Source organism: Lactuca sativa, chromosome 3, assembly GCF_002870075.4.
Source record: "Lactuca sativa cultivar Salinas chromosome 3, Lsat_Salinas_v11, whole genome shotgun sequence".
Lineage (NCBI taxonomy): Eukaryota > Viridiplantae > Streptophyta > Magnoliopsida > Asterales > Asteraceae > Lactuca > Lactuca sativa.
Window position 1 is genome coordinate 73915732 of NC_056625.2, and position 27873 is coordinate 73943604.

The window sequence follows — 27873 nt, forward strand, 5'->3', positions numbered from 1 at the left end:
ACCAAGTTGAGAATTTTAGTTATGGTGTTGTAAACACTTGGATTTTTATATCAACTAGTAATAGCGTGACTGTACATTTTATTTGTTTTTTTTACATAATGATCAAACATTCAGACAATATGTTCTCACTGCATTCTATTTGTTTACCAAGTTTGCGTCGTTATTATTAATATTAAAATTCAAACCACAGTTTGATCATTTATAAGACTCTACACAACAATTTCATACTTTCTATCTTAATATTTCTTGTACATCTCGTAATAAATATGAATTAGTTAATGACATGCGATCCTTAATATGGAGATTAATTATGGTTATTACATTGACTGAATATCAATATCTTATAAAAATGGAACCGAGTGATATTATGAAAGATGAATGATGTTATGAAAGAGGGATGAAGGGGGTGATAATATTAAATAATAGTCCAATTTTAACTATTTAATTATTAGAACGGGGGTGATAAGATTAAATTGTCCTGATAATTGTACAATCTAACCAAAAAAAGATATTGGCGGTTGTCTTGTGAGTATGTGGTTTCAAATTAGAACGGTTTGTTTTTAAACAAAACCGTTTATGGAAGTTTAGTTATGTAGATTACTTATATAACCTTTTATCATAATTATAATATTTTATAGTTAAATTATATTAAGAATGATGTGTTAATTTATTATTGGTTCTTTGCATTTTCACAAATTATATGTATTTTTGCATGAGCCTTCCCATATATATATATATATATATATATATATATATATATATATATATATATATATATATATATATTATAATGCTATTTTTTATAAAGAAAATACTAAAGATTAACTACGATTAATAACCCAAGTTGTGAGTTTTTAGTTCATTTTTATTCAAAAACCTAGTTGGTAGCTGTTAGAACCGCATTTATAAACAAAAAGTATAATAGTATTATGATATGTTACAATTTAAACAAGGGATTTTTTTATATATACCAACCTACTCAACACACCAATCATGGATCCTTTTGAAAAAAAGTTAAATTTTGAAAATTGTGTACTCCTACTTACTCACGGCTCTTTTTTGTTAATTTTTTTTTTCTTTTATGATTTCTTTGATTTTTTAAGACACCTCGTCTCTTTTATTTATTTATTTTTGTATGATTTTTTACCTAAAGAAAAAAATAAAATAACTCATAGGTTCTTTTTTTCTCTTTTTTTCTTTTATGATTTGTTTGTTAAACCACAGTAGGGCCCCTTTTTTGAGACAAAAATAAAAAGATATAAACAAAAACTTAATTTCTCGTAAGTGTGATTAAACTTTTATACGGTTTCAAACCTTGAAATTATAATGATAATAACTTTTATATATGTTCAGTTTTTTGATATAAAAAATAACCTATTAAAATTAAAACGATGATAATGACTATAAATTCATATTTGTATAGTAATTTAAAAATTAAAATTTAGTATGCATGGTTTAACAAAGAAATCATAAAAGAAAAAAAGAATAAAAAAGAACCCTATGAGTTATTTATTTTTTTTCTTTACATAAAAATCATAAAAAAAATAATAAACAAAAGAGACGAGGTGTCTATCTTAAAATATAAAATAGGAAATGAGGTGTCTATCTTAAAAATTCAAAGTAGCCATAAAAGAAAAAAAAAACCAACAAAAAATAAGCATGAGTAAATGGGAGTACACAATTTTCAATATTTAATCTTTTTTAAAATATGCAATTATGTATAACTTAAAAAATAAGTCTAATGCTATATATATATTTTTGAGACAATACTTTAACAATACATGTCATATGCAACTTTAAGACCCTTTATTTTTTTATCTTTTTTTAAATATATATATATATATATATATATATATATATATATATATATATATATATATATATATATATATATATATATATAAAAGAAATAGAAAGAAAATTACTTTTTCAAAAAACAATACTTTTTCAAAAAACAATGCAATGATTAGTATTAATATCAATATAGTAGTAGTAATATCAATATAGTAATTATATGATAATAACTATCATCATTCATCTAAAAAGTAGTCTATTAATATAGATTGGTATTGTAGATTGGTGTGTCCAAAGTAGAACCCTTTAAACAAATTTAAACTTGTTTATATTGTTTGGTTGTTTCGATTTCGGCCCCCTACCTTTAGAGCTTGTGTTCCGCCTTGGGCTTTGTTGTTTTTGTTTTGTATTTTCTAGAAATTTTACTTTTTTCACAATAACAACTTTTTATAATTTAACTTGTGTTTGGGATGAGTTTTGCCAACCATTTTTGGTTTTTCAAATTTAACACCTTGTTTCACCATATTTTATAAGCGACTACTCATGTAACTAAACGTTTTTTTATAGAAAACTATTTAGGATAAATAGTCTTAACAAAAATCATAGTAATCACAAAACCAAGAGAGTATGTATAGAGAACATCCAAATTTGACTTTATAAAAAGAAATTATGATTTTAGAAGTTGCATTATAATAGTGCGCAACACAAAAGCTTAAACTAGGATTGATCAATTGTTGGGAAAACAATCTAAACAAGAGTTGAAGATCTCATTGATACCTATTATTCGACATAAATACTGTCAAGAACGGATATTGCATGATAGAGTTATGATTTTTATACGAACTTTAACAATCTAAGTCTGTTAAAAATATAACTTAAAAATAAAATGAGAAATAACCGACGGAATCTAAATGAAAATTGTAGATCTCGTCAATAGCTACGCGTTGATATAAATAACATCAAAAACGGAGTTCGTATAAAGAAGATACGAATTTTTGAAGTTTATGCGCATGCGAACACAGCCCAACACGACCCACCAAGTTTTCCCACGTATCACCCATTGATTGAAACCGCATCACCAACCCTGACAATATATGCGTCGAACATCTATGGTGTGCGGCGTGCACCCCTACTATAAATAGAAGTCTTCGGTTTCTTTCATTCCTCACACCATCCTAAGTCTCTCTCTCTCTCTCTCTCTCTCTCTGTGTGTGTGTATATATATATATATATATATATATATATATATATATATATATATATCCATTTTGTCTAGAAAATCTCTTTTGTTTTAAGGTTATAGTGAAGCTCTGGAGTCGATGAGAGCCCGACAAGTGGAAGCTCTCGAGTCAGCATTCTTCCAGTGTAATTTCCGAACTTTTATCAGGAAAATCTTTGTAAGTTAAGCTACACTTATATCGCTTTCGGTATAACTTATATTTATAGTCATTATTATGAACCTATAAATAAGATTTATCACTAATTCCAGTTATAAATATTGATTGATCTACGTACGAGAAAGATGTCTATAATGGTCATGTTAGCGTGGTTGTTGAATTTCAGAAAGCCTATATGTCGAAATGGTCCTGCCTCCCAACTGTCCAGCCTGACTGGTCCTTATTTGATAGAAATCCCAGTATTTATTGATATTAGTGAAAGATCTTGTCTTTTATTACTAGATTTTCATAAGGATAAATAAGTAATAGTATTATAGGTTAATACTTGTGAATCACCCAGATAGTTGCTACTCGTCAGAGTAATTATTGAGTTGAGTTATCTTACTACACTATGTATTACAATACATGTCCATGTGTGGTAGGATATAAGAGCTAGTATAGTAGAACTGATGGTATAGTCTCTATGTATTCAATGTTAGTATACTCAAAGCTAATAGAGTAGAAAGTATAGCCTCTATGTGCTTGTAGTAGTAGAGCTTAAAATTATAGTATTTATGTGTGTAAATTAACAATTTTATTTAAAACTGATGATATGCATTGTTTATTAATTTTAAGGGCCTTCTTGGAGTGATTTCGTGCTCAATGAAATCATCCTCCATAATGATCCAAATGTTCTTGATAAAAGAGGAATGAAAAACCATCTTGTCTGAGAGTTTTAACCATAGCACAACTCCAAACCACCTGTTTAATTTCATGGATGAAAGTCAACTCTATATAGTCAATTTGATTCATGTAAATAGTTATCATGTCACTATAAGCAAATATAACCTTATACCAAGAAGATCCTAGCAAGATGTCCAAACAGATTTATGCCAAAATTTTGAAGTCGTTGCTGCCATTAATTAAGAGAACCATGAAAAAATTTGGTATTTTTCCCCTTTAATACCTAACTTGATCTTAGTGTTTTGACCAAGATCGGATCAGCATTAATCAAAAGGATATATTTTATTTTCCGTAACGCCTCTATAGCATCCAGTTATAAGGTATCTCCATTTTAGCCCTTAGCATATTTGAGTATGCACATTTAATCCCATTTAGTTGAATTTCGCTTTTCATCTCTTACGTTGGGAATACATGTGTGTACGCACATCATACTCATGTGATCTGATCGTCTAGGGCCTGCTAGTACGCTGTGGGTACGTGAGGTACGTCGAGCATACTAGCTCATCTTAAAACCCTAATTTTAAGGGTTTGCTCTACTATTTAAACCACCTTATGCCTCCCTTGGAAATTCATTATCGGCCACTTTACCTCAAAAACCCGAATCTCAAGTTTAAGCCTTGTTTGCGAGAGTTTGGAGCTTATTAGTGACTTTGGTTCTTATTTGTTGAAGAAGAAGACCATTAAAGAATGAGGTGTTGCTTGCAAGCTTATAGATCCAGAAACTACTCCTCCTTGTGTATCTTTTGAAGGTATAAAGTCTATACCTTGATATGTTTCCTTTTTTATCTCCATAAATGGGTTTTATGAGCTTTTTGTCCCAAAGTTTGGACCTTTATGAGTTGGGGACACTGTAGAGCATATTAGTTTTCCTTCCATGCATGTTAGGTCTTGTAGATTCATGAAAATGGTTACTTGATGGTCTCTTCTAGCCATGCAAGAGTTTGGTGGTGATGAGTGTGGCTTAAGTTAGAGTTCTAAGGTCAAATCCCTGTTTAGCTATGCAAAGGCTTAAAGTTTTAGACTTTATGGATTAAGACGTTCTAAGAAGGTCAGATTTGTGTTTGGATGGATGCCTTAATGATTAAGACCATTTTGGTAATGTTTTTGGGGTCGGACAGAGTACACCCGTCGTACTACTGGCTACACCCAACGTAGCCAGGTGAGACCCCATTCCCGCCTGTTTTCGGAGTACGCCCTACATAGGAAGAGAGTAAGCCCATCATACGTGTTGGGCAGTTGACTTTTATTGACTTTTGGACTTTTGGTCAAGATTTAGGGTTTTAGACCATGGGTTGGTCAAAATGGTTTTTTTCCCTTAAGGGGTTTACTTGTGGGCCTTGGACTCGCGGGTTGAGTAATGGACCTTAATTATCAATTAGGGTTAACTATTGTGTTATCAGGAGGAGTCCAGTTCGGGTACGAGGTTTAGTTATCTTTAGCATCAGGTGAGCTTCCTTCACTGTATCTGTGGGTCGAAGGCGCCAATGTCGGCCCACTAATTTATGTTGTAGTATGATGGGTGACTTCATGCCAACTGTGAGTTATGCATGTGTTTGTTTGATGACTATATGATTCTTTGTTATGATCTTATATGGTAGTGGTAGGGGTGAAATAGACCTAGTATCCGGTTGAAATAGACCAAATGGGATTGCAAGCACCCATATATACTTGATGGTATCCGGTTGAAATAGACCGAAGGGGATTCCAAGCACCCAGATGATTGTATCTGGTTGAAATAGACCGAATGGGATTGCAAGCACTCAAATATGCTTGGCTGTATGTTTGTATGGTATGGGGTATTTTGGGGGAACTCACTAAGCTTTGTGCTTACAGCTTTCAGTTTATGTTTCAGGTATTTCCAGTTCGAAGGGGAAGGGCCCGGCCTGATTGCACTGTATCACCCTATGATTTCCGCATTTTGAGATTTTGGGAATTTGTACTCTAATAATATGTTGTTATGATACTGTGACATCCCCATTTTCACGTCCAGAAAAGACCGATTTTGTTTATGATTTATAAAAGTCAGAGTACTTCTTTTCATAAAAATGTTGCGGAATTTGTTCCCAGAAAAACACGATAAATACGTTATTAAAACATTTTCGAAGAAACGTATTTTATTCATTTTAAAACATTTGGGATGTCATTGTTAATACAGAAACATAAGCATAAACAGAACTTACATTTATTTACACTAGTGATCTACATCTCTTTAATCTCTCAGTGTAATGTGACTTCATATCAACACTTGTGATATAAATAAACTGAGTGGGTCGGGTTGGGAAACCTGGTGAGTACATAGGGTTTTCAACCCACAATAATATAATTATTATGTTTAAACAATCAAGCAATTAAACCCAATTACCCATCCCTATTATCCTCTTTACTCTTAAGGTTCTACCCTAAGAATCAGCTATTTCTCGTTCATTCATTCCTAAGGATTATCCTAAGGAATTGGCACGAAGTCCATCGTTACCAAAGCTTATAGATTACAACTGGTGAACACGTAGTCCAAAACATCTGGTAAACACTTAGTTCAAAAGTAACTAGTGAACACACTTAGTTCAAAATACCTAATGAACACACTCAGTTCAAAGATACATAGTGAACACACTCAGTTCAAAATACCTAATGAGCACCTAGTTCAAAAACACATACAGGTTACGAGCTTACTAGCGTTCCACCGGACCGTCTAGTATCGCCCATGGTCATCATCTATACTCCACTAGATGACTGGATCACTGACAACATTGATGTCTCCCATCGTGTTATCACAAAAAAAACTATTTCATCTACCCATGTTTTACCCAACACATTTTGTAGATATAAAATACATATATAGTTTAAATCATTTAAAACATGTATAAAAATCTTTCACCCAGCATAGACAGCAAGTATTCAGACAATATGCACACACAGCACGTAATTTATATTAAAATACTTCATATCTATGTGTAAGATGAAAGGGACTATGCACTCACCTGAGAAGGTGGTGACTCGGTACTCGGACAACGCTTCGTTTACTTTAAAATAATTTCCTTCGACGAAACCTAGTATTATTACTACTAGATTTTAGTCTAATATTTACCGTGACTAATTATTAGTCTTATTATTATTATTATATAAATGTTTAAACAATACTTTCCAACCACTATGTACAGACAGGGGCCAGACATAAAACACCGAAGGGCAGGACCATTTTGGCATATAACACTTCTGAAATCCAACAACCCTATGCGGCCCTTTAAACCAGATTCCCCGTACCACGAGTAGTTAAAAAGATATTATAACGACACTTATATAAGTCATAATAATAGCTCAAATATTTATTATAAATTTATAATAACAATACTAATTTTAAGTATAAACTATATTTAAAATAGGGTAAGCATAACTTACTTACAAGGGGACTTTAGGTAGGAGTCGGGCTTTGTAGGGGCAGAACTTCGTTGCTGAATCTTTCTAAGAAAGATTCGTGCAGCGCTTTAGTGCTCACCTTACTATACTAAAACTACAGAAAGAGAAGTCGAATCACGAGGGACCGAAATGCTCGGGGGATAAGGAGAGAAAGACTCTTGAATCAAGAGAATGATGCAAGAAATATGAGAGCCCAAGCCTCTTATTTATAGTAATTGAATTTACAAAAACTACCCTCCATAATTACTTAATGACCTTATAGTTATATAAACAACTAAACACCCCTTTATAATACTATTTTAAATAGATTTAACAATATTTGCACTAAACTAATGTCGAAAGAACTCAACATTAGTCTTACAATGACCGCATCGTCGATACCTTTCTAATGATATATACATATGTATATATATGTGTACGTATATATGATTTATACTTTATTTTAATACGTAAATATGCTATTATATTTTATAACTCGTTCATACGAACTCCATTTTTGACGTTCTTTATATCCATGCGTAGGCGGGAACGTACCCTACAACTTTCGTTTAGACTCCGTCGGCTAATTTTGAACTTATTTTTAAAGTTATATTTTTAACAGGCCGGGACATGATTGGTCCGTTAAAATCTCATAACTTCTTCATCCGATGTCCATTTTTTCTGTCTTTTTATCGTTATGCTACTAATAACGAAATCTTCGATTCTCGTTTACGTTGTGTCGGCTAAAAACCGCTCGATCTAATACTCGAACTTTGGGTTGTACACCGCTAAGCCGAAAAATCATAACTTCCTCATACGAAGTCAGATTTGGGCGTTCTTTTTATGGACGTTCTCAGGTTAACATATTATACGACTTTCATTTAGATTACTAAGGCTAAAAGTCGTTCTATCATAAATTCACTATTTATCTCTTCACGGTGCCGTGTCGGTTCCATCGCTAAACTTCGACGGGTCATAACTTCTTCGTTATAACTCGGATTTCGGCGCTCTTTATATGTACGGAACCCTTGAGACATATTCTACAACTTGGTTAAGATTATTTATTCTAATAATCTTTTGTCGAAAAGACATTTTCGATCCCTATTATCTCTAAATTGACTAGCCCGGATCTACGGGCGTTACAGATACACTTTTGACTAATTTGATATAGGTATTGTATGTTTTGAATGAATTTAAAAACAAAATTTGTATCTGTATTTTGGGATGTTATGTTTTAAGTGAATTTAAAAACAAAATTTGTATATGTATTTTTGGGATGTTACAACCTCCACCTAAAACAGGTCAAGGGAAAAGTTGGTTAAGACCATAAATTGACATTTTCAAAGAGTTACAAAGTCCATTTTTTCCACTTCAGACTAGGCGTGCACAAAAAAACCGGTTTAAGAACCGATCCGCCTCATGAACCGGAAAACCGGTTCACTATGAACCGATCCGGTTTAAGAACCGAACCACCAGTTCCGACCAGTTCGTATATATAGCCATTGAAACCGGTTTGGGGTGAACCGGTTTAAAGAACCGGTATGTTTGAACCGGTTTAAGACTGATTTGGGTTGTGTACAATGCAGCATGCGCATGTCTATTTTTCACTGTTGTTGTGTAACATCCCAAAAATACGAGCCAATAATTTCGTTTTTTAAAATATGTACTTAGCAAAACATTTAGGAATAAATCATTCAACGATCATATCATTTCACAAAAGGTGTTGCATGTCGGGAAAACATTGTCATAAACATAAAAGTGTCAGAGTACAATTCCCCAGGAAGATATCATAATGCGGAATACAAAGCATGTGTGTGATGTACCGCTACCGCACCAGCTCCTTCCCCTTCGAAGAAGAGATACCTGAAACCAAAACTGAAAACTGTAAGCACTAAGCATAGTGAGTTCCCCCAACATACCACATACCATACAATCACATAACATACATATATTGTCAGACATATCTTGGTGCCCAACCTACCCCTTCGGTCCTCTCGACCGGATACTGTCTAGTATAGCTGGAAGCTGGCCTCCCCTTCGGTCCTCTCGATCGGATACTGACCAGTATAACTGGGAGCTTGCCTCCCCTTCGGTCCTCTTGACCGGATACTGACTAGCATATCTGGGTGCTGGTCTCCCCTTCGGTCCTCTCGATCGGATACTTACTAGCATATCTGGGAGCTGGTCTCCCCTTCGGTCCTCTCGACCGGGTACTGGGGACTATTTCACCCCCTACTACTACCACATAACACATATATCTTATAATCTATCTAGCATGGCTGGGCATGACCCCCCCCCCCCCCATTGGCCCTATCGACCAATAATCTAGGGACTATCTCCCCTATTGTCACTAGCACATAGCAGCATATCATACTAGCACACAAACATATCACAGGTAGTAGCAACCTTAGATGAATATCACGGAGACAATCATCTATCATATCTAGGAACTCCCTGGCCAGCTGCTGAAGCTCGACAGTAGGCGCAAAATCTGTCCTGAACCTGGTCACAAAGTCCGACCAGGTCATAGCCTCGACAGTCGTGGCTCCCAACGAGTCACCAACGGACTCCCACCAATCCCTAGCTTGATCTCTCAAACATCCTGTTAAATATCTCACCTTCGACCCCTCAGGGCAGAAACTAGTCAACTGTGCAGACTCAATGTCTGCAATCCATCGTCTGGCAGCTATGGGGTCCTTCACCCCGTGAAAATCCGGCACACCACTGCCCCGAAAGTCCTTGAAGGACAGCGTGCGAGATCCTGACTGGCCAGATGCCATGTCGCTCCTGAATGCCCGGAGGCGATCCTCCATCAACTCCAATATCCCTTCCTTGATCGACCCGAAGATAATGGGGGTCGACTCAAGGATACCTCTGGTGATCTCAGACGCGATGAACTCGCGTAGCCCCTCATCTACTGGCTCGAAACCTGATCCCGAACCCGATCCCTCTCATGTACTGCCAACTGTTGGCCTCGAGCGTAGTACCACCATTCTGAAATACAAAAGAAATAACAACTGTTAGCGATACTGATACCTCTGGAGGGATCACACCTACTACAAGTTCCCTGGTCTTATCTTGGCCTTCCTCGATTCGGGTACGGATCCTCTGCTTTCAGTAGTACGGGCCCATACTACCTTCCACATCTATCCGTACCTTCTTCAAGAACTGCCTTGACTCCACCAGGTCCCTTTCACTACCGCTGATCTCTGCTACTCTTATCCTAGGCTTACCCTAGGAAGCCTCTGACTCCACCCAGCCCAGTCCTCAGCTGCTGAAGGTCTCTTGGTGATGCCAATTAGCTATTACCTGAATACAATCACATGTGACGAGGCTCGGATAATCCTTCGAGTAAGGGACTCATCCCTTCAACGGTTAGGACTCAAACAAGAGCTACGCAATAGGGTCAAATCCAACACTCTGCGATTATTCAACCCTGATCACATGTGACTTTAACGTATTCACCTAACATCTAACTCCCATCACTCCAAGCCCACATAGCACAAAGCAAACAACATTTGGACAAAAGGAAACAATCTCAAGCAACTCTATCCTCGTAGAGAAAAACTGAACTAGCATACAATGCTAAACTCGTACTATCAGGCATAACCTAAACAGGCTATCCTACTGCTGTCTACTCAATTCTAGCATGCAACCTTTCATACACTGAAGCACATAAAGCAGGCACATAAGGCATCACTCCTAGATCCTTAGTCCTATTCTAGCATGTTGTTCTTCTGAAACTGATAAGCATAACATAAGCATGTATGGGTACTTTGGGGAATACTTACTTGAGCTTGGCCGGTCGCGCACATCACACACTTTGTTCTTTCTTAAAACCCTTTACTTAGCCTTTAGAAAACATTTTCTTTTTCCAAAATCTTTTAATCCCTCGGTTTGAGTTCAAACACTCCCGAAGGTGTGTCCGAATCCCTCAAACCAGGGCTCTGATACCAACTTGTAACATCCCAAAAATACGAGCCAAAAATTTCGTTTTTTAAAATATGTACTTAGCAAAACATTTAGTAATAAATCATTCAACGATCATATCATTTCACAAAAGGTGTTGCATGTTGGGAAAACATTGTCATAAACATAAAAGTGTCAGAGTACAATTCCCCAGGAAGATATCATAATGTGGAATACAAAGCATGTGTGTGATGTACCGCTACCGCGCCAGCTCCTTCCCCTTCGAAGAAGAGGTACCTGAAACCAAAACTGAAAACTGTAAGCACGAAGCTTAGTGAGTTCCCCCAACATACCACATACCATACAATCACATAACATACATATATTGTCAGGCATATTTGGGCGCCCAACCTACCCCTTCGGTCCTCTCGACCGGATACTGTCTAGTATAGCTGGAAGCTAACCTCCCCTTCGGTCCTCTCGACCGGATACTGACCAGTATAACTGGGAGCTTGCCTCCCCTTCGGTCCTCTCGACCGGATACTGACTAGCATATCTGGGTGCTGGTCTCCCCTTCGGTCCTCTCGACCGGATACTGACTAGCATATCTGGGTGCTGGTCTCCCCTTCGGTCCTCTCGACCGGGTACTGGGGACTATTTCACCCCTACTACTACCACATAACACATATATCTCATAATCTATCTAGCATGGCTGGGCATTATCGCCCCTTCGGCCCTATCGACCGGTAATCTGGGGACTATCTCCCCTATTGTCACTAGCACATAGCAGCATATCATACTAGCACACAAACATATCACAGGTAGTAGCAACTTTAGATGAATATCACGGAGACAATCATCTATCATACAACTCCTAATGGTGGGCCGGCATTGTGGCCGTAGACCCACCGCTACTGGAAGGTAACTTACCTCAAAGTAGCTGCTGATCGGTGTGGGAATTGACTGTCTTCTTCTGCTGCTGCTCCGGAAATCCTCCGACTATAATTCCAACAAAACACTTAGTCAAATACTGCTAACCGACCTCAGGGTAAAACGACCATTTTGTAACGCCTGTGTTTCGGGCTTGCCATTTGTAGCAATGTAATAGTCTAGGTTGACCTTTGTAACCCATTTTGAAGTAATAAGATTGTATTATTTGAGTATTTTGTGTTTTGTGCTTAATTGCTTAATTATGTGGTTTGATTAATTAAGAATAAAAATAAGCGTCAAAATTTAAGTGTAAAATAAACTTAATATATTTGATTAATGTTGTAGTAATTGAAACGAGGTTTCCGAATATATATAGAACGCCCAAATCTGACTTCGTATGAGGAAGTTATGATTTATCGAAGTTCCGGCTTAGCGGTATACAGCCTGTTTTACTCAATTTGAGATTGAGCGGTTGTTAGCCGAAGCAATCTAAATGAGAATCGAAGATCTCATTGTTGGTATCGAAGCGATAAAAAGTTAGGCGAGAACGGACGTCAAACGAAGAAGTTATGAATTTATAACGAAAGTTTCTGTCCCGGCCTATTAAAAATAATTAATAAAATAAAGTCAAAATTAGCCAACGGAGTCTAAACGAAAGTCGTAGAGCATGGTCTCACCTTTCCGTGGATATAAAGAACGTCGAAAACGGAGTTCGTATGAAGAAGTTATGAATTTCCGAAGTTTATTAATCATTTGGTATTTATATTTAATTCAAAATCGGAAGCATTATCCGAAGACGAGTCATTGATCTGATCCGAGGTACGCGCCGCGTACTCGAGTACGCCCCGCGTACTCCGAGGGTGTCGACATCGCAGCAAGTGGCTTCGGATGACGCATGCGCTTACGAACATTGGAGCAGTACGCGCTGCGTACTGTTGTACGCCCCGCGTAATTGAGGCTTCCAGCCTCTATATAAAGGATCCGAAGACAGCCTTCTTTGTTGTTCAATTTCTTCTCTTCTCTCTAGTCTTTTGAATCGTTTTTCGTGCCGAAGCTATCCCGAAGTCCCGGTATCATACTCTAGCCCCGAGGCAAGTCCCGAGATCCCGAAGATCCCGAAAAGTGCGGTTCCCGAGTCGAAGCTCTGCCCGCGAGAAGTTCAATTTTTATGAAGATCTTCCAGATCTGCTGTGGATTACTACTTCTATAAGCCGTAGTGCTGTCCGATCATCTTCTGATCAAGTGAGTGTATACTAACTTTCTTAAACACAATAATAATACGAGTTTGGTTCGAGTGTATTAATTATATTGTTGTTTATAAGTGTGAGTGTGTAGTTATTTTCTTTCTAATACAATAATACGAAGTATTTTATATAAAAATACGTGCTATGTGTATATATTTGGTTGTGTTATGTGCGAATGAGTATTCACTCTCTTCTATCTTATAGATCTGCTTATTTCTTTATGAGATATTTGTTATGTGTGTGTGTGCCTCATCTGTTATGTGATATATGTGTTGATTAAAGCATGCTATACAGGTTTTCTTTAAACTATGTATACAAATGTATATTTTTATCTACTGATATGTTGGGTAGAACATGGGTAGACAGTTGGTGTGTAATAAACAGATGAGAAGCCTCGTTGTTGTTTGATTGAGTCATCTAGCGGAGTTTAGATGACGACCACTGGCTATTCTAGACAGTCTTGTGGAAACATTAGCAGGTTCGCCACCTGTAGGTGTTAATGAACTTGGGTGTTCATTCGCTGTACTCCATCCCCCTCATGGTTGCCTTATTTGACTTATATTGCTGAGGTACCCCCGAAGCATGTGTTGTCGCCCCGATGAAATATTCTTAGACTAGGTCCCTTATGTTAGTTGTTTTAGGGACATTAAAGTGAGAATAACGGGAATGGGTAATTGGGTTATTGTTGGTTGGTGAAAATTAAATATGATATTTATTGTGGGTTGAAAACCCTATATGCTCACCAGGCTCCCAAGCCTGACCCACTCAGTTTTAAATTGTATTACAGGTAGTGGCGGAAGGGCATGAGATGGATGAACCATCAAGTTGTTTTGTTTACAAGTCTGCATATGTTTATATTTGTTATATGACTTGTAATGTATTCGTTTATGCTTATTGGTCTGTATCGGAACATGACACCCCGAGTTTTGATTATAATGAAAATACATTTCTTTTATGAAATGCTTCGGTAAACAATGTTTTATCATGTTTTGTTTTTGGGAACAAATTCCGCAACTCTTTCAAATCAAAAGGATTTACTCTGAAAATATTTAAAAGCATAAATGAAAATCGGTCTTTTCTGGCCGAGATTTTGGGGATGTCACACATTTACCCCTAACCAACCCAAGAGTCAAAGTCAAAGTCAACTGCCAGTTGACCCGACTCGCCGAGTTGACTTGCCAACTCGCCGAGTCCCTATCCCTTTGTCTGACCATAAACCCGTCTCTACTCGTCGAGTGAGGCATTGACTCGACGAGTTTTCCTTCTAAACCAAAGGCCAATAGTCCCTCATCCTACTCGCCGAGTTGTATGAACAACTCGCCGAGTTCATCTTCATCCGAAGAACATTCTATGCTGAGACTCGCCGAGCGGTATGAACAACTCGCCGAGTCTGTTCTTGAGGCAAGAAGATTGCCTTGAACTCGCCGAGTCATGGCATTGACTCGCCAAGTTGCTTCATGAGTGAGTCTGGCTTCCGACCCACTGAGTCACACCCAATGACTCACTACTCCAACCTGCAAATACGAAAAGGGGGAAAACTCGGGGACTCGCGACTCGACTCGCCGAGTCAGATGAACGACTTACCGAGTCGCCCACATGCAAATACTAGACACGCGATTCAGCTCGAAACCAGCTCATGTCATTCATAGATTTGGGTTTCTAGGGCCTGATTAACACGTAAAGTTTCCAACTTTACGTGTAAATAAACACCCATGAGGGTTTTAGGGCTTAAAATGCACCAAAAGAGTAGATCTAGGGCTTTCATGCAATATGGCTCCATAAAGGCAGTAGATCCAAGCTCCTGGAGCTCAATCATGCCTAGATCTGGAGGCTAACAACTTATTACAACCCACAATGCACAAACAAGCTTGGGGAAAGGCTCAAGAAGGACTTTCATGGAGCTACAAAGGACAATAAGCATGAAAATAGAGGGAAACTAAGTTATACCTCCAGGAAATCACTGAGATAACCCAAATATGCCTGGCCTCCTTCTTCTCTTCTTGATCCACACTCCTTCCCTCAACAAATCTTCAAGAAAACACACCAAAAAGCTTCAAAATCACAAGGAACAAGGCTTGAACGAAGTATAGAGCTCTGAGGGTGAATGAGGGCGAGCTTGGGGGCGGATAAGAGGGTTTAAATAGGGTGCAAACCCTTGAAATTTAGGGTTTCATCAGACAGCGGGGACTCGCCGAGTCCAGAATATGGACTCGCCGAGTCGCCAACTTAAACGTGTTTCGGATCCCGTCTCTACTCGGCGAGTCGGACCTACAACTCGTCGAGTCCAAGGCTAAAAATGAAAAACACTAAGATAAATTTTACGTACCAGGATCCAGGTGCTACACGTTGTCTCTATCATCTTTTTTTAGTTTGCAAAAGTATGTAGGATAGGTTTCTTGTATCATAGAAAAAGGAGACAGTGACAACTCACAACTCCACCTTTTAGAATATATATAAAATAAGTAGGATATGTTTTTTCTCTCCCTCTCTTCCTAAAGACGTAAACTCTTCGATGTTTTATATGAGTCCTTCATGAATATTTAGAATTGTTAGTTTGCTACAGATCACTTCTTTGTTTTCTACTTTGCTTCTCTCCTTGCATGCATACCACCAAAACGGATATTTATGGCAACCCACATCAAGAACAAAGCAATATCTTCTTACACAAACACATATATTTCTTTTTTTTTTTTTTTTTTTTTTTTTTTTTTTTTTTTTGTATCTACTTCTTGTTTTTCTGTTACAGGTAAGGTTATAAAGGAATATAACCTATAAAGGAATCGAACCGGTTTGATGAACTGGTTTTGTCTTAACCGGTTTTGGATGGACCGAACCGGTTTACATAGGATCGGATATTTTCAATGACGAACCGGTTTATGCTTGAACCGGTGTTGACTTATTTGACTAGAACCGAACCGGTTCTAAGAATCGAACCGGTTTGAAAAAAAAAAAAAAAAAAAACAAACTGGTTTGTACATGCCTACTTCAGACTTCCTCCATAATTTGATGGGGTTCCATTGAGGGCCTTGAGTTCTTAACAGATAGATGTTGAAACTTGAAAGGAATATTAGAGGACCAATCAAGCCAAGGAGGGAAGCATTCAGCGGCCTTCAGGATGACCAACTCAAAGTCTGGGAGGCCCATCCAAGAATGGAATATTTCAAATTGGATTGGGCCGAAATCCAGGCCGTGAATATATAATATATCAACGACCTGCGATGACTGGAAAAAGAGTCAAGTATACATTTTTTTTTATGTTAATAGAAGTCGTTAATTTCAGGTGTTCAAGAAAAAGTCTGTTAAGTTGTTGAAATCAATCTACTCACAATTTTATATTATGTTCGTCTTTCATCTTTACTGGATGGGATGGGATTTTTCAGTTATACAATTATGTACCACAAAATGAAACTTTACTGTTTTAGGTGTCAATATAATAACATTAATTCGGTAGCTCTGATGTCAACATTTGAAGCTTTAAAGGATGTAATTGTCATTAAATCAAACTTGAGCAACAAGTTCCTTGCAAATCAATAATTGTATTTATGTTACAAAGTGACATATTTCGGTAATTAATACTATTAAGTATTAACAAATACATATGAACATGAAAGTGTTTGTCAGCGTTTTGGTCGAAATTTAGAAGCATAAACATGCTTTTGTTGGGACTTTTCCAGTTATCCTAATCACTTCGGCCTTTTCCTTAACCTTTATTACTTCCTTTCTTTGGTTTTCCTCAGCCTGTGATCTTGCTCCTTCGGCAATCTGATCAATCATCTCTATCTCAGTCTTGTAATTTTGCAAAACTCGAGCCCTTTTCTTTCCCGACTCGTCCTTCAAAAAGCTTCAATATATCACTCACTTCCAAAAATTAAACATCTTTGTGTATAAGTCGTAAGAAAAATGAGAATCAAACCTTAGTTCTTGACAACTTCTTCTGGGCTTTCTCCTTCTTCTCGGTTTCCCACTCAAGTATTTTGGCATTCAACCTCTCGTACCTGATAATGCATGCTCCCATAAATATGGTGAAAAACAAGTTCTTTTTAGTGGAAAAATATTGGTTACGCAGAAAACCATACACATTGATGAGTTTAAAGAGAACCTGGTATAAAAACGAGTTAATTATCAAATATCCTAGTTTAAAAGTATGACATATACCGTTCTTTGATTCTTTCCATCTCGTTTTTCTCCCATGCATCCGCCTTTACGTCTTCGAGTGTGGGTTGTGAGCGCTTTCTATCGACTTCGGTTGCTGGGAATGTGAGTTGTTCAGTCGGTTGTTCACGACGACTACTTTCCAAACCAGTTTCAGGTTTTCTTTTGTCAGATTGCTTTTGGAAAGAATCAGAAGTCTTCTTGACGAATGGCGATGAACTAAAAGCTTCGCTTGTAAAATCTGTGTTTGATGGACGATTAGCCTTGTCGGAGACCTTTTCTTGTGATTCTGTAGAACGAAAATTCAAAACTGATGAGCATAATACATTGAATCTCCAGCTTTTTGACTTTCTAAACCATTTGTATTCAGCTGTATATAGGAATAAAAAAAATACTAAAACCTTTGTTATGATTATTCAATTCAAGATTCTTGTACCTGATGATTTCTTGGGTAGTAAACTAGGTGTGGACATGTGAACTGTGTTATCATCCTTGTTCTTCATCTTATTGTTTGAAGAAGAAGAAGAAGAAGAGATTCTTTCTCTTGCCCTTCTGGTTACAGAAACTGCACCATCATCTGTTTTGCTCTTGCCCTTGCTCAAACTGTCATCACGACGTCGTCTTGTTCTTCTTCGTTCTTCAACTGAACCAATGGCGAATGCAGCTGCAGCAACTGCTGTTCGGAACTCATCACTCTCCATGTAATCAGAATCATAATCATACGTAGGCTCACGAGAAGACTGTCTTCTGTACCAGTTTTGACCTTTTCTATTATCTACACAAGTATATAACAAAAATGGCTTCAATAAACCCTAGAATTAAATGATATCCCTCGTTCCTCGTTTCTTGTTGTGTAATTGTTTTTTACCTCCTTTCCGTAATTAAAAAAAATGTTTTACCTCCTTTGAAAGATCGAGTCCTTGGAGAGGGTGTGTTTTGATCTCTAACGCGTGAAGCTTCTTCTGCGATTTCCTCATCCATACCAGCAAATCTCACCCTGTATATATAACAAACAATTATATCACATACAATTACTAAATCGATACAGAAACATCGAAAAAGAAAAATGTGAATTTGTCACCTCATGTGCTTAATAAAATTCTCCATTGTGATTGAAGATGAACTCGACTATGAATTCGTTCTTAAGAAATGCACCTTGGATTTATGTGAAGTATGAAGCAAGGTTTTTCATGTAACTTTGGGTTTGGTTATTGAAAATGTGTTGGAAAAGAATTCTTTTCTTGAATCTTGATGCGAGCTTTTTTATAACGGCAGGGAATCCACTTTTTGCTTGATGTTCGAAAAAGGGAATCCAATTTCTTCCGATAGTTGTTTAGCTGTTTGGATTTGCGGCTAAACTGAATTAGTAATAGTTTTATATATATTCGATTAAAATGAAGACAAATAATTAACATAAGGCTAGAGAGTCTGGGTGTAGTGTCCATGCACGGTTTGCCATACGATATAAGGGAAACACCGCCCCCACCCTACCGTTTTGGTCGTGGTACTACGGAGCTCAGCTACATTTTATCGAGTCTCTCTCCTCATCTACCCCTTTCCAAAGGGCTACTTTTGCATTTAATTTAATTTATTTTTTTATTCTTTTTCAAAACTTATATTTTATAAATATCATTTTAAACCACAATAATACATTCATTTCTTTCAAAATCACTTGAAAATGTCGTCATCTTCGTCTTATGAGGAATTTCAATTTATGATTAAAGTTGTTGTCACGACTGTTAAAATATTTCAACAAACATACAACAATTTATGCAATGACGAAGTCGAAAGTTTGCAACGATGATCACGAAAATATATTTAGAGAGACCGTGAAGTTTTCCACCAAAGTTTGATGCAAGGCTAATTTGACGAGCATGCAACCTTTCAAGACTATTATTTTCAAAAGCAGTTTAGAATGTTCAAACCTTTATATGAACATATAGTCGAAGATTTGACGAGGGAGTGTCATTATTTCCAACATATTTCGATTCTAACACTTGAATCCTTGTATGAATTTATATCTTAACTATTAAGCTAAAATGTGGGATTTGGTCTTTTAACCCCAACCACGGCATGATGATAGGCTTAACACGAAGTGGTGATTGCCTTGTCACCATGGCATGGTGGCCATTGGTACCACAGTGTGGCACCGTTATGAACACAAAACCCTAAGGCTCGTTTTTTTATCCCTATTTAATGAATGATGGTGCTAGGCTTTCCTTCAACCCCAGCCTCCATCCCTCTTAAAAGTGTTCTCCCAAAACCCTAGCCACCTTCTTTTTCTCTAAGCCTTTTTGGTGTGTTTGGTAGCATACTTGGAAGAAGAGTATCATCCATTGGAGCGTGTAGAGTGATTCTTAAAGAGGTTCATCGGCTTGTACATCTAAGTGTCCAAACCTCCATCTTGATGGTTTAACTACGTAGATCTAGCTTGTTTTTAGCATTTTAGTCATTCTTTATGGTTTTAATGGAAGTAAAAAGAAGGACTTCAGATAAAGCTTGCAACTTTATCAATCTCATGTACCCCTAATGAGTTTTATCTTTTGGATCTAAAGCCAAAGAGTGTTTTGCAATCATGCAATGAATCAAAGTCACATTTTTGCCCATTTTGATCTAAAATGGAGTAGGGCTTGCATGAAGTGTTTAGATTCACATAGTTAGGATTTTTATGGCTCGTCTTGCTATGATTAAGCCTTCTAGAAAGTTTAAGACTTGATCTTATAGGATTAAGGATTTATCAAGAAATGGATTCTTCAAGTGAACCACAATATGGCAAGGGTCTTGCCATGGCATGGTGAGCAAATCTTCGCGACTAGTCTATTTTTTCCACAATATGGCAAGCAGTTGGCAACGGCGTGGCAGGCTCGGGAACCACGACTGAACTATCTTAGACCACGACCAAGGGTCTTTCCACAACGTGGTTGCCTATTGAGTTGACTTTTCATTGTTGACTTATGGAATAGATTTGACCATGGGTCAAATGTAAGGTTTTAGGTCATAGGATGAGAATTGACATCAGAATACGTGTATAGGTGACATTGTGCATGCCTTTCTGTGTTGAGACATGTAGAGGGTTCTGCTTGTTTGTGAGATGAGTTTTCTCATTGTGTTACTTTTATAGTGTGTTGTACGTTGGCTGTTGATAGCTCTGGGTTATTGATAACCTAATTTGTTATATGTGAGCTGCTGGTAGTTCGTGGTTGCTAATAACCTAAATTATTGTATTTGACTTACTGAAACTCAAGGCTGCTAATAGTCCACAGGGTTGCTGATAACCCATAGTTGCATTGTTATTTAGTTGTGTTGTGGTGTACGTGATACTTTGGAGAACTCACTAAGATTTGGCTTACAATTGTGGATTTAAATGTTTCGGGTACTTCTGAGGATCGAGGTAAGGTGAAGGCATGCCTGTACACATTATCCAGTAGTCTTCATGATTTTTGAAAGATGTTATGTTTTAATACTCTGATTTTGTTTATGATACATTGTAATACAATGATTTTGATGGTTCTTGGTTTTATAGAAACAACTTTTGTCTCTTTTAAATTGAAAACTTTAACTATTGTTTTTTGGGATCTTACATAGAGGTACACTCGGTTTCACTCCACTACAAATATGCACATATGTGCTTCATCAACTAACATACGACATCCCTCCTGATGCCTTACATGAGGATTTTATGATGTCTGTTAGGATAGCATGAGATAGTCTCTACGAATTTTGTAAATTTGTGATTAGAATTTAAACTCCAAAATATTTATGTAACACCCAAAAATTTCAACCAATTTAAACTTTCAAAGACGACCCAAGTTCCATTAGTTATTACAAAAAGGTTTCCAAATAGTTTATTATCCGAGTATCCCAGAAACAGAATCATAAAAAGTGAGGAGCGGTACGATCACGTCTTTGCCTTGCCACGATCTCCTGATGTACGTGAAACAATAACTGATAAATGTAAGCTCGAAGGCTTAGTGAGTTACCCCCAAAATACCCATACACACATAACCATACACACACAGTAACAAACAACATACAATGGGTCCAGTCAACCATCGGGTTGGAATACCCATGGCCCTCAACCATCGGGTTGGAATGCCAACATACGACGAGTCCAATCATCCTCGGGATGGAATACTCCCGACCCACAACCATCGGGTTGGAATGCCCACACTCCTACACATACAATAACTAATATGGGTCCAATCATCCATCAAGATGGAATACCCCACGCCCTCAACCTTCGCATTGGAATGCCAACATACTACGAGTCCAATCATCCTCGGGATGGAATACTCTCGGCCCACAACCATCGGGTTAGAATTCCCACTTACTATGAGTCTAATCATCCTCGGGATGGGATACTCTCGGTCCACAACCATCGGGTTGGATTGCCCACATATTATCAAACAAACATGTGCACCTATATCAGGTAATCATATAACAGTCTACCAAAACACCAAACTAGGGCTCTATCATCCTCGAGATAGAATACCCTCCACCACCAATCGATCATGTGCACATATAACATGTAATCTCCTACCAACATACTGACAGTCAGACCTACTATAGGTCATTATCATAACCACATCTGATCTACCAGGATATGAATCTAACCGATCGTACTAGCATGTAACCATCCTATCTACCAGGATACCGAGCTATCATATCACAATAGTAATTATCTCAAATAACAAATCAAAGGGCCGACCTTGGTGCCTTAGACCCTTGAGTATAGTGAGGATAACTCACCTTGAAATGTCGAACTAAAGAGATAAGATCAAATCCATATCTATAAGTGCCCAAATGACAAGAATACCCTTGGAAGTCAAACTAGTCAACTCTTGGTCAAAGTTAAAGTCCTGGTCAAAGTTAACCTTCCTTGTTGACCCTACTTGTAACGACGTAAATTTCAAAACAAATTTTCTCATTTTAAAAACACACTTTCATTCATAATTGTTATAGAAATGTCATTGTATCACATAACAATCCATAACATCACATCCCAAGATCATAACATATAAAACTCCTCATGTGTGTGTACTGATCAAGTCGGCGCCTTCCCGGGATCCTCACTGGTACCTGAAACACATCACACAACACTGTAAGCATAAATGCTTAATGAGTTCCCCAAAATACCACATACAACACATACGCCTTTCCAGGCCATAACTCTGTGGAACCTTCCGGTCCAAGTGTCTCAGGGGACTTCCATCCCGAATCCCGGTAGACCTTCCGGTCCTACCAGTACTGACCTTCCGGTCAGTAACCTCATGACCTTCCGGTCCATGTCCTCTTGACCTTCTGGTCCATATCATCTTGACCTTCCGGTCCTTATCATACATATCATACATAACACATACATATCACATATCAACATATAGCACATATCTCTCATAACATACAAGACCTTCCGGTCACACATGGGTACCCTTCCAGGTATAGTATAGTGAGAAGACTCACCACGGTATCTCAGATAGTCTCGCACTCGATCACATTGGTCTAGCCCCCGCCTAAACACATAACAATACTCTCGAATAAATAACGGCTCTCAAAGGCTAGATTAAATCCATTCTACAATTTCCAAAGAAGGGTAAAAGACCATTTTACCCCTCCCTGACCCAAAAGTCCAAAAGTTGACCAAAACCCTAAAAGTCAACGAAGGTCAACAGAAGGCAGTACGCGACGCGTACCTTCTCTATACGCGGGGCGTACGCCAGCGAACCACAATCGGGGCCACAACCCCTTACGTTGCGCGTACTGAGAGTTATGCCCAACGTAAGTCCCAGTTCAACCATTTCTTAGATTTTGGTCTTAAACGGTTAAGACACTCCTTCAACTTCAAGATCTGACTCTCTTACAACCTCTTATTCCATAAAGTCGGAACCTTTAAGCCTTTGCATGGCTGTAAAGGTCCTTACATCCTCAAACCTCTTTCCTTTTTTCCTCCAAAGGTCTAGATCTCATGCATGGCTCCATATTTACGTCCAAGATTGCATTTTTATGAACATACAACACTTATAGTCCTGAAATATGATAGATCTAGGCCAATGGAGACCATTTGCTCATAAAGTCTCCATCTTGGGACCAAAAACCCTAGAAATTAGTCCAAGAAGAACACAACACAAATAACAAGGCAAAATTTGAGCTCTTTACCTCAGGAAGAAGCTCCAACCTCTGAAAAGCTCAGATATATTCTGAAACGACCCAAAAATACGACCCAAAAATTTCATTTCTAATATAACCAAAATCATAAAACGGAGTATATCATAACAAAACCATACGTTGAAAATCTCAAAATCATAATAAAATACAAGTGAGAAAACGGTGTCACGACTGTATCAAACATGTCTAAGATAGCTAATCATCTCCCAGGATAAAAACTGTAGCTGTGGTGTGTGCGATGCCATCATCCCGAGCTCTTCCCTTTGCTTGCGGAAGTACCTGAAACCAAAACTGAAACTGTAAGCACAAAGCTTAGTGAGCTCCCCCAAACTACCACATACCACACAAGCATATAAAGCACATACTGGGCCTTGCCCACTGCATATAACCGAGGCCTTGCCCCCTACATCGGACCAAAGTCCGAAGCTGACTGGAACATCGGACCGAAGTCCGAAGCTGAATGGGACATCGGACCGAAGTCCGAAGCTGACTGGGACCTGCGTCCCCTACATCGAACCGAGTCCGAAGCTGACTAGGACATCGGACCGAAGTCCGAAGCTAACTGAGACATCGGACCGAAGTCCGAAGCTGACTGGGATCTATGTCCCCTACATCGGACCGAAGTCCGAAGCTAACTGAACATAGCATAAACATATCAACTGGCATAAACACATATATCCTGTCTGAACCACGAAGGCGTCAAACATACTAACTACTACATCGGATTGAGGTCCGAAGCTGGATGTTAGCTAAACGGGCCGGCATTATGGCCTTAGACCCGTTCCTACTGAAGGGAAACTCACCTCGTGAACTGGCTGCTGTGTGAATGGCTCTGGAAGCTAACTGTTGCTGCTCCGGTATCTCCCCGACTACAAGTCCATAAACACACTCAATCAAATACTAAACACTGCACTGGGGTAAAATGACTCTTTTACCCTTGGTCAAAGTCAACTCTCTCGGTCAAGGTCAACCCACAGTTGACCTGACTCGCCGAGTTGGGCCGCCAACTCGCCGAGTCTCTAGTCTCACTTCTCAACCCTACTCGTGGCTACTCGTCGAGTATGGCATCGACTCGACGAGTACCCTCTCGATCCAAGAACTCAGACAATCTTCATCCGACTCGCTGAGTCATATGAACAACTCGACGAGTTGTTCTTGAGCTTAAGAAGATTGCCTTGGACTCGCCGAGTTGTATGAACAACTCGCCGAGTCCCTCCATTACTGAGTCTGCTCTCCAACTCACTGAGTCCACTCTACTACTCACAGGCTTCCACTCGTCATCATTCAAAAGGGGAAAAACGGGGATTCGCGACTCGACTCGCCGAGTCGTTCTTCCGACTCGCCGAGTCGCTTGCATGCAGCAACTCAAAATTCGACTCTGCTTCAATCCAGTGTATAAAACTTATAGATCTGGACTCCCTTAACTCGATTAGCACGTAAAGATTCTATCTTTACGTGCCCATATGCATCCATGAAGCTAAAATGGCTCAAAAAGCATAATAAAGGCTAGATCTAGGGTTTTCATGCAAGGTAACTTCAAAAAGGCAATAGATCTGGGCTCTACAACTCCTAAATGAACAGATCTAAGGATATCTTGACATAATAGGGTATCCATACAACCATAAGGCTTGAGAAAAACATCAAACTAGATCTAGAAGAGTTCTAATGGAGATTTAAAGCATAAAGCGGGAGGGAATCCGAAGAATACCTTAAAGAACTCTGTTTTGCACTTGGATCTTTGCTCTACACCTCTTCTCCTTGCTCCTCTCTTTTTCTCCTTCTTCAAGCCTTCAAAATTTAACACAAGAACACTTGAATCACTCAAGGATGGATTAAGGTTTTCTCATAGCTTTCTGAGGGTGAAGGAGGCGAGATTGGGGGCTATAAGGTGGATTAAATAGTGAGCAACCCGGGGATTTAGGGTTTCTTCCAGGCAGGCAGACTCGCCGAGTCCCGAATATGGACTCGCCGAGTCGCCGACTAACACGTGCTCGAAATCCCGTCCTTACTCGGCGAGTCAGGCTATGAACTCGCCGAGTCCCTCTTGCAAACTTCTAATTAAATACTATGGAATCATCAAACCGGAGACGGGTCGTTACAATTCTCCCCCACTTGGCTCAGACTTCGTCCTCAAAGTCTGCTACGGCTGAATCTGCAAATATCTCCGGGTAGTGCTCTCTCATCTCCTCCTCAGCCTCCCACGTCCACTCAGACCCCTTCCGGTGCTGCCACTGCACCTTCACTAACTGAATTTCCTTGTTCCTCAAGGTCTTTGTCTTCCGGTCCAGAATCGCGACCGGTCTCTCAATATAATTCAGGCTACTATCAACCTGAATATCCTCTAGGGGAACGACTGCTGAATCATCCACCAAACACTTCCTCAACTGAGATACATGGAAAGTGTTGTGGATCTGACTAAGCTCCTCAGGAAGATCCAACCGATAAGAAACCCGACCCACCCGGGCCAATACCCTGAAAGGACCAATAAACCTGGGACCCAACTTGCCCCTCTTCCGGAACCTGATAACACCCTTCCAAGGTGAGACCTTCAGAAGGACCATATCACCCACCCGGAACTCCAAGTCTGAATGCCTCCTATCGGCGTAACTCTTCTGCCGACTCTGCGCAGTCTGCAGTCTACTACGAACCTGCTGGGTCAACTTGGTCGTCTTGAGCACCACCTCTGTACTTCCAATGACTCGCTGACCTACCTCGCCCCAACAAATCGGGGTCCTGCACTTCCTCCCATAAAGCATCTCAAAGGGAGGTCGATCAATGCTCGCATGATAACTGTTGTTATACGAAAATTTCGCTAACGGAAGATACGTATCCCAACTGCTACCAAAATCCAGAACGCATGCCTAAGCATGTCCTCGAGAGTCTGAATCGTCCTCTCGCTCTGCCCGTCCGTCTGAGGGTGGAAAGCGGTGCTGAAATGGAGACGAGTACCCATCTCGTCATGAAACCGCTTCCAGAATCTGGATGTAAAACGGACATCTCGGTCTGACACCACCGATACCGGCACTCCATGACGTGCCACGATCTCACGCACATAGATATCGGCTAACTTTTCTGCCGATATACTCTCCTGGATCGGGATAAAATGAGCACTCTTCGTCAACCGATCCACTACTACCCATATCGAGTCTACTCCTCGTGCGGTCCTGGGAAGCTTGGTGACAAAATCCATGGTGATGTCCTCCCATTTCCACACGGGAATGTCTAACGGTTGCATCTTGCCGTGAGGCCTCTGGTGCTCCGCCTTGACCTTCCTGCAGGTCAGGCACCTCTTAACATACCAAGCGACATCCTGCTTCATGCAGGGCCACCAATAATCGGGTCGAAGATCTCTATACATCTTCGTCGCCCCTGGATGGATAGAAAATCGAGACTTATGAGCCTCGTCCATCAACACCTGCCGTACTCCTCCCCAGTACGGTACCCACTCTCTCCCATGAAGTGTCAGCAATCCCCGACTGTCATAATCAAACGAAGATACTCGGCCCACTATCCTCTCACACTTCTGCCTCTCATCCTTGAGGCCCTCGACCTGAGCCTCCCTGATCCGTTCCAACAACGGAGTAATCACTGTCATCCTCAAACACAAATCTCTGATAGGGGCTGCCGACACTTTGCGGCATAGGGCGTCGGCCACCACGTTGGCCTTCCCTGGATGGTAAAGGATCTCACAATCATAATCCTTCAGCACATCTAACCACCTCTTTTGCCTCATGTTCAGACTCGGCTGATCCATAAGGTACCTCAAGCTCTTGTGATCCGTTTAGATAGTACAACGGACCCTATAAAGATAATGCCTCCAAATCTTGAGGGCAAACACAACCGCCCCCAGCTCTAAATCATGGGTAGGATAGTTAGCCTCGTAAGGCTTCAACTGTCTCGAGGCGTAAGCTATCACATGGCCTCGCTGCATCAACATTGCTCCCATACCTGTGATTGAGGCATCACAGTAGACTACGAAATCCTCTAATCCCTCTGGCAAGGTAAGGATCGGAGTCTCGCACAACCTCTGTCTGAGGGTCTCGAACGCTGCCTGCTGCTCAGGCCCCCAACGAAATACCACCGACTTCTTGGTCAATCGGGTGAGCGGCACTGCTATCTTGGAGAAATCCTGAATGAATCTCCGGTAATACCCTGCCAACCCTAGGAAG

At 39.3% G+C, this 27873-nt stretch overlaps 1 protein-coding gene across 2 annotated transcripts; it reads right to left on the reverse strand.

Moving 5' to 3' along the window:
* Positions 1-16906: 16906 nt before the first annotated feature.
* Positions 16907-18773, reverse strand: LOC111879125 (uncharacterized protein At3g61260). Of its 2 annotated transcripts, none has more exons than XM_023875601.2 (6): positions 18624-18772; positions 18442-18539; positions 17979-18317; positions 17546-17831; positions 17304-17385; positions 16907-17221 (listed from the first exon to the last, which is right to left on the reverse strand). In XM_023875601.2, the coding sequence occupies exons 1-6, from the start codon at positions 18647-18649 to the stop codon at positions 17027-17029; spliced, it is 1026 nt and encodes a 341-aa protein (XP_023731369.1). In that variant the 5' UTR covers positions 18650-18772; the 3' UTR covers positions 16907-17026. The 2 variants fall into 2 exon arrangements, with proteins under 2 accessions (XP_023731369.1, XP_023731370.1); XM_023875602.3 differs by having other exon boundaries at positions 17019-17231; positions 18624-18773.
* Between the last annotated feature and the right edge of the window lie 9100 nt (positions 18774-27873).